At 47.5% G+C, this 21,207-nt stretch overlaps 1 protein-coding gene across 1 annotated transcript in view; it reads right to left on the bottom strand.

The window, feature by feature from the left end:
• LOC115096253 (disintegrin and metalloproteinase domain-containing protein 9-like) overlaps window positions 1-21,207 on the bottom strand; it is a 150,600-nt gene that overhangs the window by 23,553 nt on the left and 105,840 nt on the right. The window contains exons 12-16 of the mRNA XM_029610761.1: window positions 12,502-12,673; window positions 10,462-10,551; window positions 10,187-10,382; window positions 7,464-7,569; window positions 1,944-2,115 (exon numbers count right to left, since the gene is read on the bottom strand). Coding sequence (XP_029466621.1) covers window positions 1,944-2,115; window positions 7,464-7,569; window positions 10,187-10,382; window positions 10,462-10,551; window positions 12,502-12,673 — 736 coding nt within the window. The remainder of the gene's footprint in view (window positions 1-1,943; window positions 2,116-7,463; window positions 7,570-10,186; window positions 10,383-10,461; window positions 10,552-12,501; window positions 12,674-21,207) is intronic.

Genomic DNA, 21,207 nt, shown 5'->3' with positions numbered 1-21,207 from the left:
CAGACAGACATTCTTCAGTGTGCATGAAAATAAATGTGAGAACTGTGTGCTGCATTTATCAGTTTTATCATTAGATCAAATCAGAATGAGACTGAAGTCCAAGTCCATCCATGCGTCCTCTCTGTCTCACCAAGCACCAAGATACCTTCCACCCTGCACACTGACTCTGGAGCCTTTGCACCTCACCACCCCCTCCCAACATCTCCCCTGACCCTCCTGAGGATCCTGTGCTCCGTACGGACCCTCCCTGCTTCCTCCTGAGGATCCTGTGCTCTGAACGGAGCCTCCCTGCTTCCTCCTGAGGATCCTGTGCTCCGTACGGAGCCTCCCTGCTTCCTCCTGAGGATCCTGTGCTCCGTACAGAGCCTCCCTGCTTCCTCCTGAGGATCCTGTGCTCCGTACGGAGCCTCCCTGCTTCCTCCTGAGGATCCTGTGCTCCGTACGGACCCTCCCTGCTTCCTCCTGAGGATCTTATGTCCTGTACGGAGCCTCCCTGCTTCCTCCTGGGGATCCTGTGCTCTGAACGGAGCCTCCCTGCTTCCTCCTGAGGATCCTGTGCTCCGTACGGAGCCTCCCTGCTTCCTCCTGAGGATCCTGTGCTCCGTACGGACCCTCCCTGCTTCCTCCTGAGGATCCTGTGCTCCGTACGGACCCTCCCTGCTTCCTCCTAAGGATCCTGTGCTCCGTACGGAGCCTCCCTGCTTCCTCCTGAGGATCCTGTGCTCCGTACGGACCCTCCCTGCTTCCTCCTGAGGATCTTGTGCCCTGTACGGAGCCTCCCTGCTTCCTCCTGAGGATCCTGTGCTCCGTACGGACCCTCCCTGCTTCCTCCTGAGGATCCTGTGCTCCGTACGGAGCCTCCCTGCTTCCTCCTAAGGATCCTGTGCTCCGTACGGAGCCTCCCTGCTTCCTCCTAAGGATCCTGTGCTCCGTATGGAGCCTCCCTGCTTCCTCCTGAGGATCTTGTGCCCTGTACGGAGCCTCCCTGCTTCCTCCTAAGGATCCTGTGCTCCGTACGGAGCCTCCCTGCTTCCTCCTAAGGATCCTGTGCTCCGTATGGAGCCTCCCTGCTTCCTCCTGAGGATCTTGTGCCCTGTACGGAGCCTCCCTGCTTCCTCCTGAGGATCCTGTGCTCCGTACGGACCCTCCCTGCTTCCTCCTGAGGATCTTATGTCCTGTACGGAGCCTCCCTGCTTCCTCCTGGGGATCCTGTGCTCTGAACGGAGCCTCCCTGCTTCCTCCTGAGGATCCTGTGCTCCGTACGGAGCCTCCCTGCTTCCTCCTGAGGATCTTGTGCCCTGTACGGAGCCTCCCTGCTTCCTCCTGAGGATCCTGTGCTCCGTACGGAGCCTCCCTGCTTCCTCCTGAGGATCCTGTGCTCCGTACGGACCCTCCCTGCTTCCTCCTGAGGATCTTATGTCCTGTACGGAGCCTCCCTGCTTCCTCCTGGGGATCCTGTGCTCTGAACGGAGCCTCCCTGCTTCCTCCTGAGGATCCTGTGCTCCGAACGGAGCCTCCCTGCTTCCTCCTGAGGATCCTGTGCTCCGTACGGAGCCTCCCTGCTTCCTCCTGAGGATCCTGTGCTCCGTACGGAGCCTCCCTGCTTCCTCCTGAGGATCCTGTGCTCCGTACGGACCCTCCCTGCTTCCTCCTGAGGATCTTATGTCCTGTACGGAGCCTCCCTGCTTCCTCCTGGGGATCCTGTGCTCTGAACGGAGCCTCCCTGCTTCCTCCTGAGGATCCTGTGCTCCGTACGGAGCCTCCCTGCTTCCTCCTGAGGATCCTGTGCTCCGTACGGAGCCTCCCTGCTTCCTCCTGAGGATCCTGTGCTCCGTAAGGAGCCTCCCTGCTTCCTCCTGAGGATCCTGTGCTCCGTACGGAGCCTCCCTGCTTCCTCCTGAGGATCTTGTGCCCTGTACAGACCCGCTCTGCTTTTTCCTTACCTTACCATCTGCACAAGGGCTACCCTGATGAACTAAACCAGGATCAGGGACATCGGTGCCCAGATCGAAATCTGCACTGGTGCACTGCGTCCCTTCAATGAGAAAGGTTGACACTGTGGCATCCAGGTTTTTTGTCACATTTTGACAATTGAGCTTCCCACATAGACTATCCCTAGAATTAATAAAGAGAAAAGACTTAAACCCAGCACATAATAATGAATGTCACATGCCTGTGAGTTTAGATTTTTAGATACATCATCAATTTATTTAATGATATATTATCTACATATAATATTACCGCCTTCACATTAATCACAAGTTACATAGAAGCCTTCAAATATGATGGCAGAAAAAGAACGTTAGCCCATCCAACCGACTAATTTATAGCTACATTTTCTATACTGCCATAAGGCAATTAGTTATGCTAAACATCATTTTACGTTGGCTAAACTCTGCTTATCATGCGTTTTTGCATCACTGTCAAGCAATATTCCCGAAGATTTCCTCCTCCTGTGGAAATTGTCAGCTTTCCATGCATTTGCATGCATAAAATGTAGTCGTGTATGCAAATCAGCTAATGCATAGGCAATTTAATGGTAATAATATAACTCAGCTGACTCTGAAAGAATTCAGCCACTGCCCATCCATGAGCTGTGATAACCAAGTTGCATCATTTCGAGGAGAAATGGAAAATACTCAATGCTGGGAGAGAAGCAGGAAATCGTACGCACCAGGATGACACAATCATGATGTTTCCCAACTTTTCTGCTGCGCTCCAAAAGAAGCGTCAAAAGTTCATGACAATTAAAAAGGATTTTCAAAAGCGTAACATTCGCTAAGCAATGTTATATCCTGCCAGGCTGCGCGGCGTTGTGGATGGAAAATCTTTGATACTAGGCAGTGTGAAGGCAGTGTGAAGGCAGCTGTAAAGCTGTGCAGTGAAATCGTGACTGGGGCAGGCTCCAGTTAAGCCAATAACTATGGGTCTTGGTGGGAAGCACAAGGGACATCTAGTTTCAGATGTTGGGGAGAAAAGATTGAAGTCTGAGTCTCGATATAGCTGACTGAGGTGTTACGAGCCTCGTGCTTGTCATACTCACGACGCAGTTCTGGATTTGACATTTTCAGTGAACCTTTGGGACTCAGCGGTGTCGCAGCGCAGCATTGTGGAACAGGCCTTGCTAAGGCCACTACATCATCCCCTGGAGAGTGAAATGGTTACGCAGGATGGGCAAGGCTGAAAGGCTTCCTGAGCCAGCTTATCACATTGTAAACTCAGATGGATCGTATTCTGCTTATCGCGTGACCAATTGGATTTACTGTGCATGAGACTCATACACAGTGTGGCGAGACACCTCATGCAAGGGAATGGCATCAGATGACCACCTCAAGCCTGCTGACACTTACAAATAACCATGGAGACTAATTGTTTTTGGGTTTTTTCCAATTCACATCGCTAATTTTTTTTTTTTAGGGAGGCCCGCGCCGCTAAAAAAAACAACAACCCACCCGACCCTTTAAATCGACCCCCCTCCCAACCCCCCCAAAACCTTTTAAAATTACCTGGTGGTCCAGGGGGGGCCTCGGGGAGATATCCAGGGGGGCCTCGGGGTGAGAGGAGAGATCCAGGGGGGCCTCGGCGATAGGCTGCCTATAGGGCTGATGAGTAAGGATAGATGGCGCCGGCCATCCAGTGCTCCTACCATGTGACAGGGGCCGGCCAATGGCACGGATACCCTGTCACATGGTAAGGGCAAAGGGGCATCGGCGCCATTTTTTTTTAGAACAGCTGATGCCTGGGAACGGGAAATCTTTCCCCGAGGCCCCCCTGGATCTCTCCTCTCACCCCAAGGCCCCCCCCCTGGACCACCAGGTAATTTTAAAAGGTTTTGGGGGGGGTCGATTTAAAGGGTCGGGTGGGTTGTTTTTTTTTAGCGGCGCGGGCCTCCCTAAAAAAAAAAATTAGCGATGTGAATTGGAATCGGAAACGATTCCAATTCACATATCTTAACGATCAGATTTCCCCCCCCCCCCCCCCCCCCCAGCCGAATCTGATCGTTAAGACGATCTGGCACACGATTCGCATCTCTAATGGTTTATAAAAATGGGGTAAGATATATATATTTCTGTTTATAAAAAGCCTACTGATAGGAATTCGCTGTTATATTTTGAGTTTTCATCCATGAAAATTAGAGAATATCCCACGTGGACAATTTCTTAGATATCGTTGGATCTGCTCTTTGATTGGGGAATATAAAATAAAAGCAATTGATCTAATGCAGAAATTCATTGAGCGTGGATACTCTAAAAAATGTGTCAAAAGGGCATATAAGAGAGGTGTTTAAGCCAATAGGACCAATCTGCAGCTCCATACTGATTGTTTGGAGATGACTCATGTAGTGTGCAATGCAAAAAAATCCCTTTTTCAAAAATTAAAAGAACAAAAATGTATTAATAACAATTATCCTTCTTCAAAGTAAAGTCTCTGAAGATGAATTCAGCCAGAAAATGTACATTTTATAGTTCAGCTCCTCCAATAAAGGCAGATTCGTTCTTAGCTGTGGTGACCTATACGCAAAGCTCAGATCCTGATCCAATTAACACAGACAATGAGCTCTTTTCAACTCAGAAGCTTCAAACAAAGGCTGTCCCTTTGAACTTCTAAACCCAAAGGCAGAAACAAAGAGACACCAGCGGTCATGGCAGGCAGCAAGCAAACGATGTCACCTTCCCCTTTATACTTCCTTTCAAAAACTAAGTAGAAAAAATGCCTCAGAAGCAAAAAAGGAAAGCCAAAAAAATCCCCTTTTCAAAAATTAAAAGAACAAAACGTTATTAATTGAGAAAGGGAAAGAGGAAGTAAGAGTGGGTTAGAGGTGGGTTCCAGGATCTAGGGAGAAGGGATAGGTAAGAAGGATCAAAGGAGGGAGAATAGGACTTGCAGTGAGGAGGGAGGTGTCAGGTGGCCACATTGTGCTGTGGTTTGGCTCTCCCTTGCACCCCCTCTCTAACCTGTCACCTAATCTGGCATAGACATGCACACCCAGAACCAATCCCTCCTCTTTTATACCCAAAATTGCTACCTCCCATCCCCATTCTCCTCCCTCTCTCGCAAATATGATTAGAAGTCTACAAAATCATGAAAGAATGGGTAATTGTGAATCTGTTATTTACTCTTTCAGATAATACAAGGACACAGGGGCCCTCCGTGAATTTAGCAAGCAGCATATTTAAAACAAACCAGAGAAAAAACTCTTTTTCACTCAATGCACAATTAAGCTCTGGAATTCATTGCCAGAGGATGTGGTTAAGACAGTTAGTGTAACTTTTCTAAAAAGTGAAACCTCCCTCCCAAGGGACAAAGGGTAAAGAGCATGCTACCATGTAAGTGAACTGCAGCAGAGAAAAAAAGAAGACAATGCAGCCCCCCAGCCCAGGAAACCTAAACTGAGATTGAAAAAGATGCCAGACCCCTTATGGTGGAGGTGCTTAAATGACCATTGAATGGATAAGTCAGAGACTCAGGAGGGGATCTGCATGTCACAGACCCTTGGTCTACTGTTGGTAACTTGCAGTGAAATATCACTTTAAATGAAAGGATAGCAAAATCCTAAACTAAGGAACTATGACAGGGAAAGCCCTACATTGGAGAATTCTGAATGAGAGAGAGATTTATGAGAGAAATATACTGAAAAACATTCCTAGGAAGCAAACAGGTTCTCACCCTAACTAACAAGGGGAGTCAGATCCTTTGGTAACCAGTTCTCAGTCAACAGAAAAAAAGGTCAGGCAGGATCAAAGGGAGTGCACACATTCGCTTTCCATGGTTAAGCCTGGGTCTTGACTGAGAAAAGGTGACTTATCCAGGCTGGATATGAGCTTAGTGGAGCCAAAATCACTGAAAGCTGAGACTGTGGAGGGCCCAAATCACTTAACACTAAACAAGCCATGAGCCTAGTGGAGCTGTAAACCCAAGCCAGGCAAAATCCTCCTACCAAGAGAGAAGAACTGAAGGACAGTGGCAGATCTGGAGGTGGAATGGTCCCCCAGGAGGGTGTGGACCCCAGAGGCCTGCACGCTCATCACTCACGCGAGGCACCGGCACATCTCCTGCCTGCATGCTCATCACTTCTCCTGCCTGCACACTCATCAGTCACGCAAGGGACCGGCACATCTACTGCCTGCACGCTCATCACTCACGCGAGGCACCGGCACATCTCCTGCCTGCATGCTCATCACTTCTCCTGCCTGCACACTCATCAGTCACGCAAGGGACCGGCACATCTCCTGCCTGCACGCTCATCAGTCACGCGAGGGACCGGCACATCTCCTGCCTGCACGCTCATCACTTCTCCTGCCTGCACACTCATCAGTCACGCAAGGGACCGGCACATCTACTGCCTGCACGCTCATCACTCACGCGAGGCACCGGCACATCTCCTGCCTGCATGCTCATCACTTCTCCTGCCTGCACACTCATCAGTCACGCAAGGGACCGGCACATCTACTGCCTGCACGCTCATCACGCGAGGGACCGGCACATCTCCTGCCTGCACGCTCATCACTTCTCCTGCCTGCACACTCATCAGTCACGCGAGGGACCGGCGCATCTCCTGCCTGCACGCTCATCAGTCACGCGAGGGACCGGCACATCTCCTGCCTGCACGCACATCAGTCACGCGAGGGACCGGCACATCTCCTGCCTGCACGCTCATCAGTCACGCGAGGGACCGGCACATCTCCTGCCTGCACGCTCATCAGTCACGCGAGGGACCGGCACATCTCCTGCCTGCACGCTCATCAGTCACGCGAGGGACCGGCACATCTCCTGCCTGCACGCTCATCAGTCACGCGAGGGACCGGCACATCTCCTGCCTGCACGCTCATCAGTCACGCGAGGGACCGGCACATCTCCTGCCTGCACGCTCATCAGTCACGCGAGGGACCGGCACATCTCCTGCCTGCACGCACATCACTCACGCGAGGGACCGGCACATCTCCTGCCTGCACGCTCATCAGTCACGCGAGGGACCGGCACATCTCCTGCCTGCACGCTCATCAGTCACGCGAGGGACCGGCACATCTCCTGCCTGCACGCTCATCAGTCACGCGAGGGACCGGCACATCTCCTGCCTGCTCGCTCATCAGTCACGCGAGGGACCGGCACATCTCCTGCCTGCACGCTCATCACTCACGCGAGGGACCGGCACATCTCCTGCCTGCACGCTCATCACTCACGCGAGGGACCGGCACATGTCCTGCCTGCTCGCTCATCAGTCACGCGAGGGACCGGCACATCTCCTGCCTGCACGCTCATCACTCACGCGAGGGACCGGCACATCTCCTGCCTGCTCGCTCATCAGTCACGCGAGGGACCGGCACATCTCCTGCCTGCTCGCTCATCACTGACGCGAGGGACCGGCGCATCTCCTGCCTGCACGCTCATCACTCACGCGAGGGACCGGCGCATCTCCTGCCTGCACGCTCATTACTCCTCCTGCCTGCACGCTCATTACTCACGCGACGGTGCACCTCTTGTAGTTTCCTCCTGACATCCCACAGTTTCCGGTTCTATCGCCTCGTATATTTGCTTCCTGAAAACACTTGTCAATTGCTTTTATTGCTCCTAGAAAATAAAATTAATTTTTTATTACCAAAAGCAGGATAGAAGGCTTGAGCATTACCCCTACTGCTCTCAACTTTCACAATTCTGCTAATCCAACATCCTTCTGAGTCTCTTACCATGAGGTCAATATGCAAAAATGTACCCAGGTAAAACCAGCTGCTACCCAGCTAAACCTCGCTGTTTAAGGTACTGTTGTTATACCGCGTGGCGTTTATTTTACCCTTCCCTGGGGCGGCATGCCATGGCTGACCTCGGGGTGACTTGGGAGAGAAGTGACTGTGGACCCCAGAATGGGTTCGCTTCTATCCAGTGAGAACATTAGGAGAAGAGGCTCACGGCGAGTGCCCTCGGGAAGTGGAAGGAAAAGGGGAGCTATCAGAAGGAGCACGGGGAAGGAGGGAGAGATGTGACTGTCCACTGGCAAACATCTACACTGGACACCAAATCTGAAGGTCCACTGAATGGGAGGGAAGCTAAAAGCTGCCTGAGCCATCGGCGAAGGTGAAAGGAGTACATTCTGGAGTTCAGCAATTGGCCATTGAAATTCCAGCAAAGGCTGAAGCCCGTAGGGATGTCACAGGTTTCTGAGGAGCAGGGAGGGTAACGTTCACGCTGCTGTGCGCTCCCCCATATACCTGTGGCTATAGATGATGCACAAGAATCTGCCCCTGCCCGTATGCAGGATAATCACAGGTTATAAAGAAACGTGCAAATGCACCCTGCGACACGAGCAGGCAGGTTAAAAATGCAAAGCCGCTACTTAGCCAGACAAGTCTTAAAGCACCACTGATCCGGCCGCGCCCGTGCTGCTTATGTGGCTATGGGGCTTATTTATTACAGATTTTCTTCCATTTTGTGCCTATGGGAAAAATGCTTAAGGGCGAATTTTAAAAGCCCTACGCGTGGCAAATCCGGGACATTCCCGCGTGACTGGGATGGGCGGATTTTCACCTGCGTATATCCCGGTGCACGCATTGGAAAGGATTTCACAAAAGGGAGCGGGCCAGGACAGCGCCATTAACTCCAAGTCGCATACAAATGCGCGCCGGGATCCGACGACCCCAAAAGCGACTAATGCAATGGACAAAAAAACCAAATAAATTAGGGTGGGTAGCGGGATTTTAGGGGTTGAGGCGAGTAGGGTGAAAGGGAGGCAGGTTGGTAGGGCCATGTGATGGATAGAGCGAGGGAAGGAGGGCACAGTGGTGAGGGAGGGCTGCCCATGTGATGGATAGAGGGAGGGAGGGAGAGCAGAGTGGTGAGGGAGGGCTGGTCATGTGATGGATAGAGAGAGGGAGGGAGGGCAGTGGTGAGGGAGGGCTGGCCATCTAATGGATAGAGGTAGGGAGGGCACAGTGGTGAGGGAGGGCTGGCCGAGTGATGGATAGAGGGAGGGAGGGCAGAGTGGTGAGGGAGGGCTGGCCGAGTGATGGATAGAGGGAGGGAGGGCAGAGTGGTGAGGGAGGGCTGCCTGTTTGATGGATAGAGGGAGGGCAGAGTGGTGAGGGAGGGTTGACTGTGTGATGGATAGAGGGAGGGCGGGTAGAGTGGTGAGGGAGGGCTGGCCGAGTGATGGATAGAGGGAGGGAGGGTAGAGTGGTGAGGGAGGGCTGGCCTTGTGATGGATAGAGGGAGGGAGGGAGGGTAGAGTAGTGAGGGTGAGCTGGCCATGTGTTGGATAGAGGGAGGGAGGGATGGTAGTGTGCTGAGGGAGGGCTGGCTTTGTGATGGATAGAAAGAGGGAGGGAGGGTAGAGTGGTGAGGGAGGGCTGGTCGAGTGATGGATAGAGGGAGGGAGGGTAGTGTGCTGACGGAGGGCTGGCTTTGTGATGGATAGAGGGAGGGAGGGTAGAGTGGTGAGGGAGGGCTGCCCATGTGATGGATAGAGGGAGTGAGGGAGGGCTGGCCATGTGATGGATAGAGGGAGGGAGGGCAGAGTGATGAGAGAGGGCTGGCCGTGTGATGGATAGAGGGAGGGAGGGAGGGTAGAGTAGTGAGGGAGAGTTGGCCGTGTGATGGATAGAGGGAGGACAGAGTGGTGAGGGAGGGCTGGCCGTGTGATGGATAGAGGGAGGGAGGGAGGGCAGAGTGGTGAGGGAGGGCTGGCCGTGTGATGGATATAGGGAGGGCAGAGTGGTGAGGCAGGGCTGCCCATGTGCTGAATAGAGGGAGGGAGGGAGGACTGGCCATGTGATGGATAGAGGGAGGGCAGAGTGGTGAGAGAGGGCTGGCCTAGTGATGGATAGAGGGAGGGAGGGCAGAGTGGTGAGTGAGGGCTGGCCATGTAATGGATAGAGGGAGGGTGGGAGGGTACAGTGGTGAGGGAGGGCTCGCTGTGTGATGGATAGAGGGAGGGAGGGATGGTAGTGTGCTGAGGGAGGGCTGGCTTTGTGATGGATAGAGGGAGGGAGGGAGGGTAGAGTAGTGAGGGAGAGTTGGCCGTGTGATGGATAGAGGGAGGACAGAGTGGTAAGGGAGGGCTGGCCGTGTGATGGATAGAGGGAGGGAGGGAGGGCAGAGTGGTGAGGGAGGGCTGGCCGTGTGATGGATAGAGGGAGGGAGGGATGGCAGAGTGGTGAGGAAGGGCTGGCCACGTGAAGGGTACCAGGGCACTCACCCTCTCCAAACAAGGCCTGGCACTGGGAGTTGTATGACTGGCAGATGCCATTGTAGCAGTAGGCACGGCTGCTGTTACAGGGGTATCCATTCATGATGTACACATCGATGGGGCACAGGGCATAGCTCCCATTGCAGTACTCCGGCAGGTCACACTCATTGCTCTTTGCACGACACACCATTCCTGAAACTTTAAACTGGAGGAGAAGCAGGAAGTGAGTGCTACTGCTGCAGTTGGGGCTGACTGTAAGAGCTGAGGTAGGAGATGGAGCTCACCTTGCACTGCTCACAGCACAGCCCTTGAGCGCACTGGGAGCCGGGTGTTAGTTTGCAGGTCGTGGCATTGCAGCATGGGTTCTGACATACCTGGGGCAGAGAAAAATACAATCAGAGCACAGCCTGTAACTGCCCCTCTCCCTCCCCCTGCCCACCTCAGAAACCCCCCTCTCTAACCCACAGCACCAAGGCCTCAGGACACAGCTCACATCTCCCCCTGCCCACCTCAGAAACCTCTAAGGGAAGGAGCTGAAAGAAGGTGAGGAGCTTGGAACAAGGTGAGAAGCTGAAACAAAGTGAGGAGCTGGAACATGGGAAGGAGCTGAAAGAAGGTGAGGAGCTTGGAACAAGGTGAGGAGCTGAAACAAAGTGAGGAGCTGGAACATGGGAAGGAGCTGAAAGAAGGTGAGGAGCTTGGAACAAGGTGAGGAGGTGAAAGAAGGTGAGGAGTTTGGAACAAGGTGAGGAGCTGAAAGAAGGTGAGGAGCTTGGAACAAGGGAAGGAGCTGAAAGAAGGTGAGGAGCTTGGAACAAGGTGAGGAGCTGAAAGAAGGTGAGGAGCTTGGAACAAGGGAAGGAGCTGAAAGAAGGTGAGGAGCTTGGAACAAGGGAAGGAGCTGAAAGAAGGTGAGGAGCTGAAAGACGATGAGGAGCTTGGAACAAGGGAAGGAGCTGAAAGAAGATGAGGAGCTTAGAACAAGGGAAGGAGCTTGGAACAAGGGAAGGAGCTGAAACAAAGTGAGGAGCTGGAACATGGGAACAAGGGAAGTCCTGCCTAACAAATCTGCTTCACTTTTTTGAAGGAGTTAATAAACATGTGGATAAAGGTGAACCGGTAGATATAGTATACTTGGATTTTCAGAAGGCGTTTGACAAAGTTCCTCATGAGAGGCTTCTAAGAAAACTAAAAAGTCATGGGATAGGAGGCGATGTCCTTTCGTGGATTACAAACTGGTTAAAAGACAGGAAACAGAGAGTAGGATTAAATGGGCAATTTTCTCAGTGGAAATGGGTAAACAGTGGAGTGCCTCAGGGATCTGTACTTGGACCGGTGCTTTTCAATATATATGTAAATGATCTGGAAAGGAATACAACGAGTGAGAAGTCCATTACCTGCTATTAATTAAGTTGACTTAGATAATAACCACCGCTATTAGTAGCAACGGTAACATGGAAGAGACTTAGTTTTTGGGTACTTGCCAGGTTCTTGTGGCCTGGATTGGCCACTGTTGGAAACAGGATGCTGGGCTTGATGGACCCTTGGTCTGACCCAGTATGGCATGATCTTATGTTTTGAAATCAAGCTGCCAGTCACAGATTTCTGCAAGAGGAGTCTATCTCAGGCCCTCTCTTGGAACCCGACATCCACCTTCACAAAGAGAGCAATAAGGTCATCCAGCCCGTCCTTGATACGGTTGGCAAGACTCTGCTAGAAGACAGGCACCAAACTCTCCTGGTTCCACTGGAGTTCAGATGCTAGCATTCAGAACAGGATGGCATCTTACTTCCCTGCTGGAGACGAAGTAGTACACAGCGATGGAAGAGGAACGGCCAGGTTTGTCGAATATCCTCCTAAATTGAGTAAAGAACTCAGAAAGATTCCCCATGAGGGGTTGAAGCCCAGGCCAGGGCTGCACCAGATTGGATAGAATTCAGGACCTTAAGCCGTATGGCTATTTGCATCCAATAAAGGCAGGCTGCTGGTGGTCACAAGAAAAGCTACCAAACTGGGCGCCAGAAGAGATGAGGCGGAGGAAGGCCCTTCCCATAGCTCACAGGTAGAAGTAATGCACAAGAAGCAAACCCTTTTCCAGGGGAAAGAATACTTTAGGCTCCAAGGAGAAATACTCAAGAGCAACATCAGGAAATATTTTTTCAGAGAACAAGTGGATGGTGGGAGAGTCGAGAGAACCTGAGATAAGCAGAGTGGAAAAGTGAGGAGAAAAGCAGAGGTCAGCTGGATCTGTGACTGTGCAGCAGGACTGTGGAGAAAAGGAAGGGAAGTGGCGAGCACAGATAGGATCCTAGCAGCGTAGGCACCTGCACCGGGCCACAGTCACATTCCTCATTGCTGTCCACCACTTGATTGCCACAGACGGGATCGGTGACAACATCGCTGGGATTGGGAGGGTTCTTCAGGCACAGACCTCCCCCCTTCAGGATCAGATTCTCAAAGTCATCGGCACTGCAGGTACTGAACATCTTGGTGTTCCTGACAGGGAGAAGGAGGAGATGGGCATTAATCGTCTTCCTTGGGCCTTCACCTTCCCTCTTTCAGTAATGCCGAACAGGCTTTGACTTCAGGAAGCTCAGATATCACATGCACGATCCACTAATATGGCACTGGAATAGTGGAGGATTTCTGTAACGTATAACAAGGCAGAGAAACACAGAATCGTAGCGCTAACAGTCGATAAATACCTCTGTCACCCTACAACCACCAGGCACAGATCTGTCCAGCTAGGAGGGAGGCTCACATTTATTTAGTGAGTTCAGAAAGGTGGGGTAAGAAAGAAACAGCAAAGTAGCTCATGCTCTCTTGAGTGCATCAACACTGCTCCCGTCCATGAACCTGGCCCCAGTACCTCTCCAGCACCACTAACATCCTATTCCATTTTTTTAATCTTAAATTACTAGAATAAGATGAGCTAGAGTCTCTACTTTAATACCGCTACAAAATAAATGGACACAACATAACACATCCAATTATGAGTTTTTTAGAACAACATTTGTTACCGTATAGTCTTGGCACATGTATAGTGATAGAATTTATAAATAATCTGTTCCATTATTAATATTCGTGCCTTATTGTAAACCGTTATGATGGTACCTAACTTAATGACGGTATAAAAACTTTTACAATAAATAAATAAATAAACTTTATCTACGCTTCTTACCTCCAGCCCCTGGCTATGCTTTGGCATAGGGCAAACTTTTCAGTACCGAATGTTCAGCGTTCATGGGATAGGGTGAACCAGTGCAGAGGTGCCACGGCAGAATATGCTCTGTGTTTCAGGTAATCGCAGTGATTTCACAGATGGAACCAAAAGCATAGATTTCCCCGAAGAACATACTCAACTCGCGATGACTCAACATTTCAAGTACTATTACCTTATAAAGCTTTGAAAACCAGCTTCACAATCTTACATTTATACACCAGCTGATAGGCAAGAAAGTAAATCTAGCTGTTCCTGCAGCCTTTACTCTCTTATCTCTGGTGCTCTTCACAATCTTCGCTTTTTTTTAACATTGGGGTGCAGCCACTTGGTACTGCAATTAGGCAAGATATGACAAGATAAGCCTACCCTGATTAAGTACACTGACTTCCGCAAGTATCTTGCCTACGCCTTGTATATTCCTGTAAATAGTCCGTTGCAGTTTTATTTATTGCTTTAATTCCTCCACCTCCTGCTCTTTGTATACTCCTCCTTGTTCGCCCTCCCTGTTCATTGTAATTTCTGCCTTTAAAGTTACATTGTAAACCGGTATGATTTTATTTATTTATTTATTTATAATTTTTTATATACCGCCGCTCATCAAAGATATCACGTCGGTGTACAATGAACAGGAACTTACGCCGGAGCGTTATACATTTAACAGATTATACATTTAACAGATTATATATTTAACAAGTTATATATTAAACGAAAGTATGTATATAAATATTTAAATATAATAAAAGTAGAATCTATTAAACACACAGAACTATACTTTGGGGGTATATTAGTTGAGGTAAGTTAAACAGAACTAGGGAGCAAAGGGATTCTAGTAAATTGGGGCTGAGGTAAGGGAAAAGGGTTAGGAGGAGATGTAGCAACGGGATTCTAGTAAATTGGGGCTGAGGTAAGGGAAAAGGGTTAAGAGGAGATGTAGTTCTACATTAGATGTAGTAAGAGGGGGGAGAAAGCATGATGTATGCATACTAATACCGGTATATAAAAGTTTTTAAATAAATTTAAATAAATAACAAGGATTGCCTGAAAGCGAATAGAAGGGAACATTTCCAGAAATGCAGATGACATTGTCATTCACTACCATTTCATTCAGACCTAAATTATTAAAGAGGGGGGAGAAAGCATGATGTATGCATACTAATACCGGTGTATGCATACTAATACCGGTGTATGCATACTAATACCGGTGTATTAGTATGCATACTAATGTATGCATAGTAATACCGGTGTATTAGTATGCATACTAATGTATGCATACTAATACCGGTGTATGCATACTAATACATGATGTATGCATACTAAGACCTAAATTATTAAAGAGGGGGGAGAAAGCATGATGTATGCATACTAATACCGGTATATAAAAGTTTTTAAATAAATTTAAATAAATAACAAGGATTGCCTGAAAGCGAATAGAAGGGAACATTTCCAGAAATGCAGATGACATTGTCATTCACTACCATTTCATTCAGACCTAAATTATTACAAATAATAAACACATTTTCTGATTGCAAAATAAATTGCTATAAATCGGAAGCTCTACCACTCAATTGTTATCAAACAAAAGTTAGTATTCCGCCATCTGTTTTAAATGGGCAACAAAGAAAATTAAAAATGTGGGATTTTATTTCACAAATATATTTTCAAGCAATACAGATAAGCTCCTACATTACTCAGGAATTAATAATAGTCACGCTTTTATCTCTCTTGGTGATTTGCACCAAAAAGCAATATGAGCTATACTCCTAGTTTTATTTCTGAAATGCTCTATAAGCTACTGTCAAACTCATTATGGAAAAGAAATATTCTGTGATAGGGACTTAAGTAGAAGATTTTATTTCAGTTTCATAGCGTAGATTATAGACTTCAAAAGTCAAGGCGAACGCCTTGGAATTCAATCTCATAGTACCGAACTTTGCCCAGGACATGTGGACTCACAAATACATGCACTATATAAATTTGATCCAAGACTGATCAGGAAAACTGCAGCCCAGTGAGTCTCACGTCTGTGCCAGGCAAAACAGTAGAAACTATCATAAAGAGCAAAATTACTGAACATATAGATAAGCAAAGTTTAATGGGACAAAGTCAACATGGATTAGCCAAGGGAAGTCTTGCCTCACCAATCTGCTACTTTTTTATTTTGAGGGCGTAAATAAACGTGGATAAAGGTGAGCCAGTTGATATAGTGTATCTGGATGTCCAGAAAGTATTTGACAAAGTCCCTCATGAGAGACTTCTTAGGAAATTAAAAGTCATGGGATGGGGGCAGTGTCCTGTTTTGGATTGGGAACTGGTAAAAAGATAGAAAACAGAGAGTAGGGCTCAATGGTAAATTTTCCCAATGGAAAAAGGTGAATAGAGGAGTCCCCCAGGGATCTGTTCTGGGCCGATGCTTTTTAATATATTTATAAATGACCTGGAAATGGGAACAAGTGAGGGGATCAAATTTGCCGATGACACAAAATTATTCAAGGTTGTTAAATCACAATAGGACTGAGAAACTGCAAGATGACAATGCAAAGATGACAATGCAAAACTGGGAGACTGGGCCTGCAAATGGCAAATGAAATTTAATGTGGACAAACGCAAAGTGATGCAGTTAGGGAAGAGGAACCCAAGTTATAGCGACAATGCAAGGTTCCACATTAGGAGTCACCACTCAGGAAAAGCACCTAGGTGTAATAATTGATAATACGTTGAAATCTTCTGCTCAGTGTGCAGCAGCAGCCAAGAAAGCAAATAGAAAGCTAGGGAATTATTAGGAAAGGAACAGAGAATAAAACAGAGAATATCATAATGCCTCTGTATCACTCCATGGTGCATCCTCATCTTGTGTTCATATATCATACACAAACAGAATGCTGGGGATTATTAGGAAAGGACTGGAGAATAAAACAGAGAATATCATAATGCCTCTGTATCACTCCATGGTGCATCCTCATCTTGTGTTCATATATCATACACAAACAGAATGCTGGGGATTATTAGGAAAGGAATGGAGAATAAAACAGAGAATATCATAATGTCTCTGTATCACTCCATGGTGCAACCTCATCTTGTGTTCATATATCATACACACACAGAATGCTGGGGATTATTAGGAAAGGAATGGAGAATAAAACAGAGAATATCATAATGTCTCTGTATCACTCCATGGTGCAACCTCATCTTGTGTTCATATATCATACACAATCAGAATGCTGGGGATTATTAGGAAAGGAATGGAGAATAAAACAGAGAATATCATAATGTCTCTGTATCGCTCCATGGTGCGACCTCATCTTGTGTTCATATATCATACACAAACAGAATGCTGGGGATTATTAGGAAAGGAATGGAGAATAAAACAGAGAATATCATAATGCCTCTGTATCACTCCATGGTGCATCCTCATCTTGTGTTCATATATCATACACAAACAGAATGCTGGGGATTATTAGGAAAGGAATGGAGAATAAAACAGAGAATATCATAATGTCTCTGCATCACTCCATGGTGCGACCTCATCTTGTGTTCATATATCATAAACAAACAGAATGCTGGGGATTATTAGGAAAGGAATGGAGAATAAAACAGAGAATATCATAATGTCTCTGTATCACTCCATGGTGCATCCTCATCTTGTGTTCATATATCATACACAAACAGAATGCTGGGGATTATTAGGAAAGGAATGGAGAATAAAACAGAGAATATCATAATGTCTCTGTATCACTCCATGGTGCGACCTCATCTTGTGTTCATATATCATACACAAACAGAATGCTGGGGATTATTAGGAAAGGAATGGAGAATAAAACAGAGAATATCATAATGCCTCTGTATCACTCCATGGTGCATCCTCATCTTGTGTTCATATATCATACACAAACAGAATGCTGGGGATTATTAGGAATGGAATGGAGAATAAAACAGAGAATATCATAATGCCTCTGTATCACTCCATGGTGCGACCTCATCTTGTGTTCATATATCATACACAAACAGAATGCTGGGGATTATTAGGAAAGGAATGGAGAATAAAACAGAGAATATCATAATGTCTCTGTATCACTCCATGGTGCATCCTCATCTTGTGTTCATATATCATACACAAACAGAATGCTGGGGATTATTAGGAAAGGAATGGAGAATAAATAGAGAATATCATAATGCCTCTGTATCACTCCATGGTGCATCCTCATCTTGTGTTCATATATCATACACAAACAGAATGCTGGGGATTATTAGGAAAGGAATGGAGAATAAAACAGAGAATATCATAATGCCTCTGTATCACTCCATGGTGCGACCTCATCTTGTGTTCATATATCATACACAAACAGAATGCTGGGGATTATTAGGAAAGGAATGGAGAATAAAACAGAGAATATCATAATGCCTCTGTATCACTCCATGGTGCATCCTCATCTTGTGTTCATATATCATACACAAACAGAATGCTGGGGATTATTAGGAAAGGAATGGAGAATAAAACAGAGAATATCATAATGTCTCTGTATCGCTCCATGGTGCAACCTCATCCTGAGTATTGTGTGCAGTTCTGGTCACCACATCTCAGGGAAGATACAGCAGAATTAGAAAAGGTACAGAAAAGGGCACCCAAGATGATAAAGGGAATGGAACAGCTCCCCTATGAGGAAAGACTAAAGAGGTTAGGACTTTTCAGCTTGGAGAAGAGACGGCTGAGGGGGGATATGATAGAGGTCTATAAAATAATGAGTGGAATGGAACGAGTAAACATTAATTAGTTGTTTACTCTTTCAAAGAGTACAAAGACCATGGGACACACAATGAAGTTACTGGGTGATACATTTAACACTAAGAGAAAATATTTTTTCCTCACTGCACAATTAAGCTCTAGAATTCTTTGCCAGAGGATGTGGTGAAAGCTGTTAGTGTAGCTGCATTTAAAAAAGGTTTGGACAAGTTCCTGGAGGAAAAGTCCATTAATCATTATTAAGGCAGAGCTGCAGAAATCCACTGCATATTCTTGGGATAAGCAGCTTGGAATCTCTTTACCCCTTGGGATCCTGCCAGGTACTTGTGACTTGGTTTGGCCTCTGTTGGAAACAGGAGACTGGGCTTGATGGACCCTCGGTCTTACCCAGTATGGCAGGTTCTTATGTACACAGACAAAGCAAAACATCCAACACAATAAAGTATCTCGTTCTCCAGGATTTAAAGTACCCAGGCCTCACTTGAACAGAAATCAGATCTTTCACTCCTCTCTTATTGGCCATGTTTCTCATCAACCCTTATAGATTTCTTTTTTATTTAGATTTTTTTTTAATATTCTGCTTTTCGGCCACCCTTCAAAGCAGAGTACATTCAGGAACTGTAGGTTAGGGATGTGCATTCGTTTTTTTGACGAATTAGGAAATTGTACGATATTTCCTAATTCGTCATGTATCGGTAAAACCGAAAAACGATTGCATTTTCCCCGAATTTTCAGCAAAAATCATTTTTTGGTTTAGGCAAATAATGATGAGTCCAGGCCTAAGTTTGTACCTGAGGCAATGGAGGGTAAAGTGACTTGCCCAAGGTCACAAGGAGTGACAGTGGGACTCAAACCCTGGTCTCCTGGCTTGTAGCCCCCTGCTCTAACCACTAGGATACATTCACAGTCTCTCTCTGGCACTCACACCTGACCCCCACGGGCTACTTATTACCACAGGAACCACTTTCTTTGTGTCCTGGGCCTCTCACGTGAACCATGTACAGGATTCCCTGGTCAACGCCACACTCCACTTCTTATTGTACTTAGGCCTCTCCTCATCTTAGCACTTTCCTCATCTCCTCCTCCAGGCACTCTTTTCCCTAGCCTCCCTTGGGCGCTCTCTTCCTGGAGGGGCATGTGAGGGATTGCACAGAAAACTCCCTCAGACTACCTTAAAGAACCGGGCACAGCGGTCCTCCTTGAGGTTGAGACCCGCAGGGAATCCTGGGTGAAGGGAGGAGCCCTTCAGAATATAAGACCTCAGGGCCTAGACAGGTTAGACAGGCCCTGGGAAGCTGATGGAGTCCCTGCTATGTCTAAGGTTGGTTAAGACTCTCTGCTTAAAGACTTTACTGTTTAAAGACTGTGCATTGCCTGAGGTAAAGGTGAACTGCCTGAAGTGTTTGTTTTCTGTTTGTAATACCTGAACTGAAGCTCTGCTGCTATTTTGTGTTTCCACTGCAAATAAAAGTGCATTTAAGGCACAGCCAGAGTCTCTGGCTATTACCAAGCCACCCACCGCTCAAGCTATCACATATGGTAGCAGTAGTGGGATCTCCTTGCCTCAGCAGGAAGCACAGCCAATGACCCACAGCAGCAGCAAGAGAGAGAGAAAAATAAAACCCTTGTAGTGTTTTCCCTGTTCCTGGGGCTCTCAGTTCTACTTCTCCATCTCGTACAACAGGCCAATGAGGCTATCCCACCCGTATAGTCAGGGGTCAAGGAGTACGTAAGGGCCAGATAGACCAGCAGGTTTGGTTTTCTAATTCCCCTCTCCAATCGCTTGAGAGGTATGTAATTTGGAGGTAGTTCAGTAACTAAAGAACATGGAGCAGGTGATCTACATCCTGGCTACCGGCAAGCAGCAGTTACAGGGTGCCCTGCAAACGCAAATTAGGCAGCAGCAGGCATTGCAAGAGCAGATGACACGGCAGCAAACAGACCTAATGCAAATAGCCCAAGCGGTGCAAACAGCCGTGTCCCGTCCACCTCCAGAGGCACCAACACTCCACAAGATGCACCAAGGAGAAGACCCAGATGGCTTCTTGAAAAAGTTTGAGCGCATCACAAGACCAGCAGGGTGGCTACATATCTAGGGAATGTACTTATCGGACCGAGTCAAGATGCCTATCAACAGATAATCTGCATGGGACGGCCACATACCCGGGAATTAAGGCCGCTATCCCAGGAAGAGCAGGATCCACCCCTGAAGCCTACTGACAGTAATTTTGATGTAGAACCCTAGGAACCTACTCCACAGCTTTAAAGAAGATGCCTGGAAGTGGCTGCACCCAGAAGGGAAAACAGGCGTGAAGATAACCAATAAACAATTCCAGGACAGCCTCGATCCACCCTTGAGAGAGTGGGTTTACTGGCACCCAGGCCTTATGGTGGTAAAGGCCCTAGAAGTAGCAGAGGCCTAACCTCAGGTGCAAACCATGTCCAAACCGCCATGTTTTCAAAAAAACCCTTAACCTGGATAGAGGTCAGCAAAGTCCTAGGACTTAGAAGATGCAGGGAACTTTAGGCGAGCCCAGAGGGAGGATAAATCCTTTAAGTGGGCCCATGAGCACATACAATGGGTGGATAGGAAGCTGGCCCAGGGGCACAGAGTGCATATCCTGTCCCTCCCTATTTTGTGATGAAAGGGCATTTATTGTACACAGTCACAAAAGGAGAAGTAATAGAATAACTCCTGATTCCCAAACCCTATCATCAATAGATCATGCAGTTATTTATTTATTTATTTTATTTGTTCGTTTTTATATACCGAAGTTTAGCTAGAGGCCTTCACTCCGGTTTACATTTGAAACAATGAGATACATGACGGGAAAAAAGAGAAGGGACCATACAACAAACTCTAGCAGACTTACATTGGTTGCCCATCGAATACAGGATAAAATACAAGGCCTTATTAAAAAAGCCTCCACTAAAGAGTGTGGAGGGTAGAGAATGAAAGTACAGGGTAATGCAGATGAGAATGAATTTACTCAATCCTACATTTAAGAAGTAATATTTCAAAGCGATAGTAACTCAATAATATACCTGGACGTGACCAACATTACTCAA

This window comes from Rhinatrema bivittatum, chromosome 7 (assembly GCF_901001135.1).
Source record: "Rhinatrema bivittatum chromosome 7, aRhiBiv1.1, whole genome shotgun sequence".
Lineage (NCBI taxonomy): Eukaryota > Metazoa > Chordata > Amphibia > Gymnophiona > Rhinatrematidae > Rhinatrema > Rhinatrema bivittatum.
The sequence above is the reverse complement of the archived record's forward strand: the minus strand, read 5'-3'. Positions and strand labels throughout refer to the sequence as shown.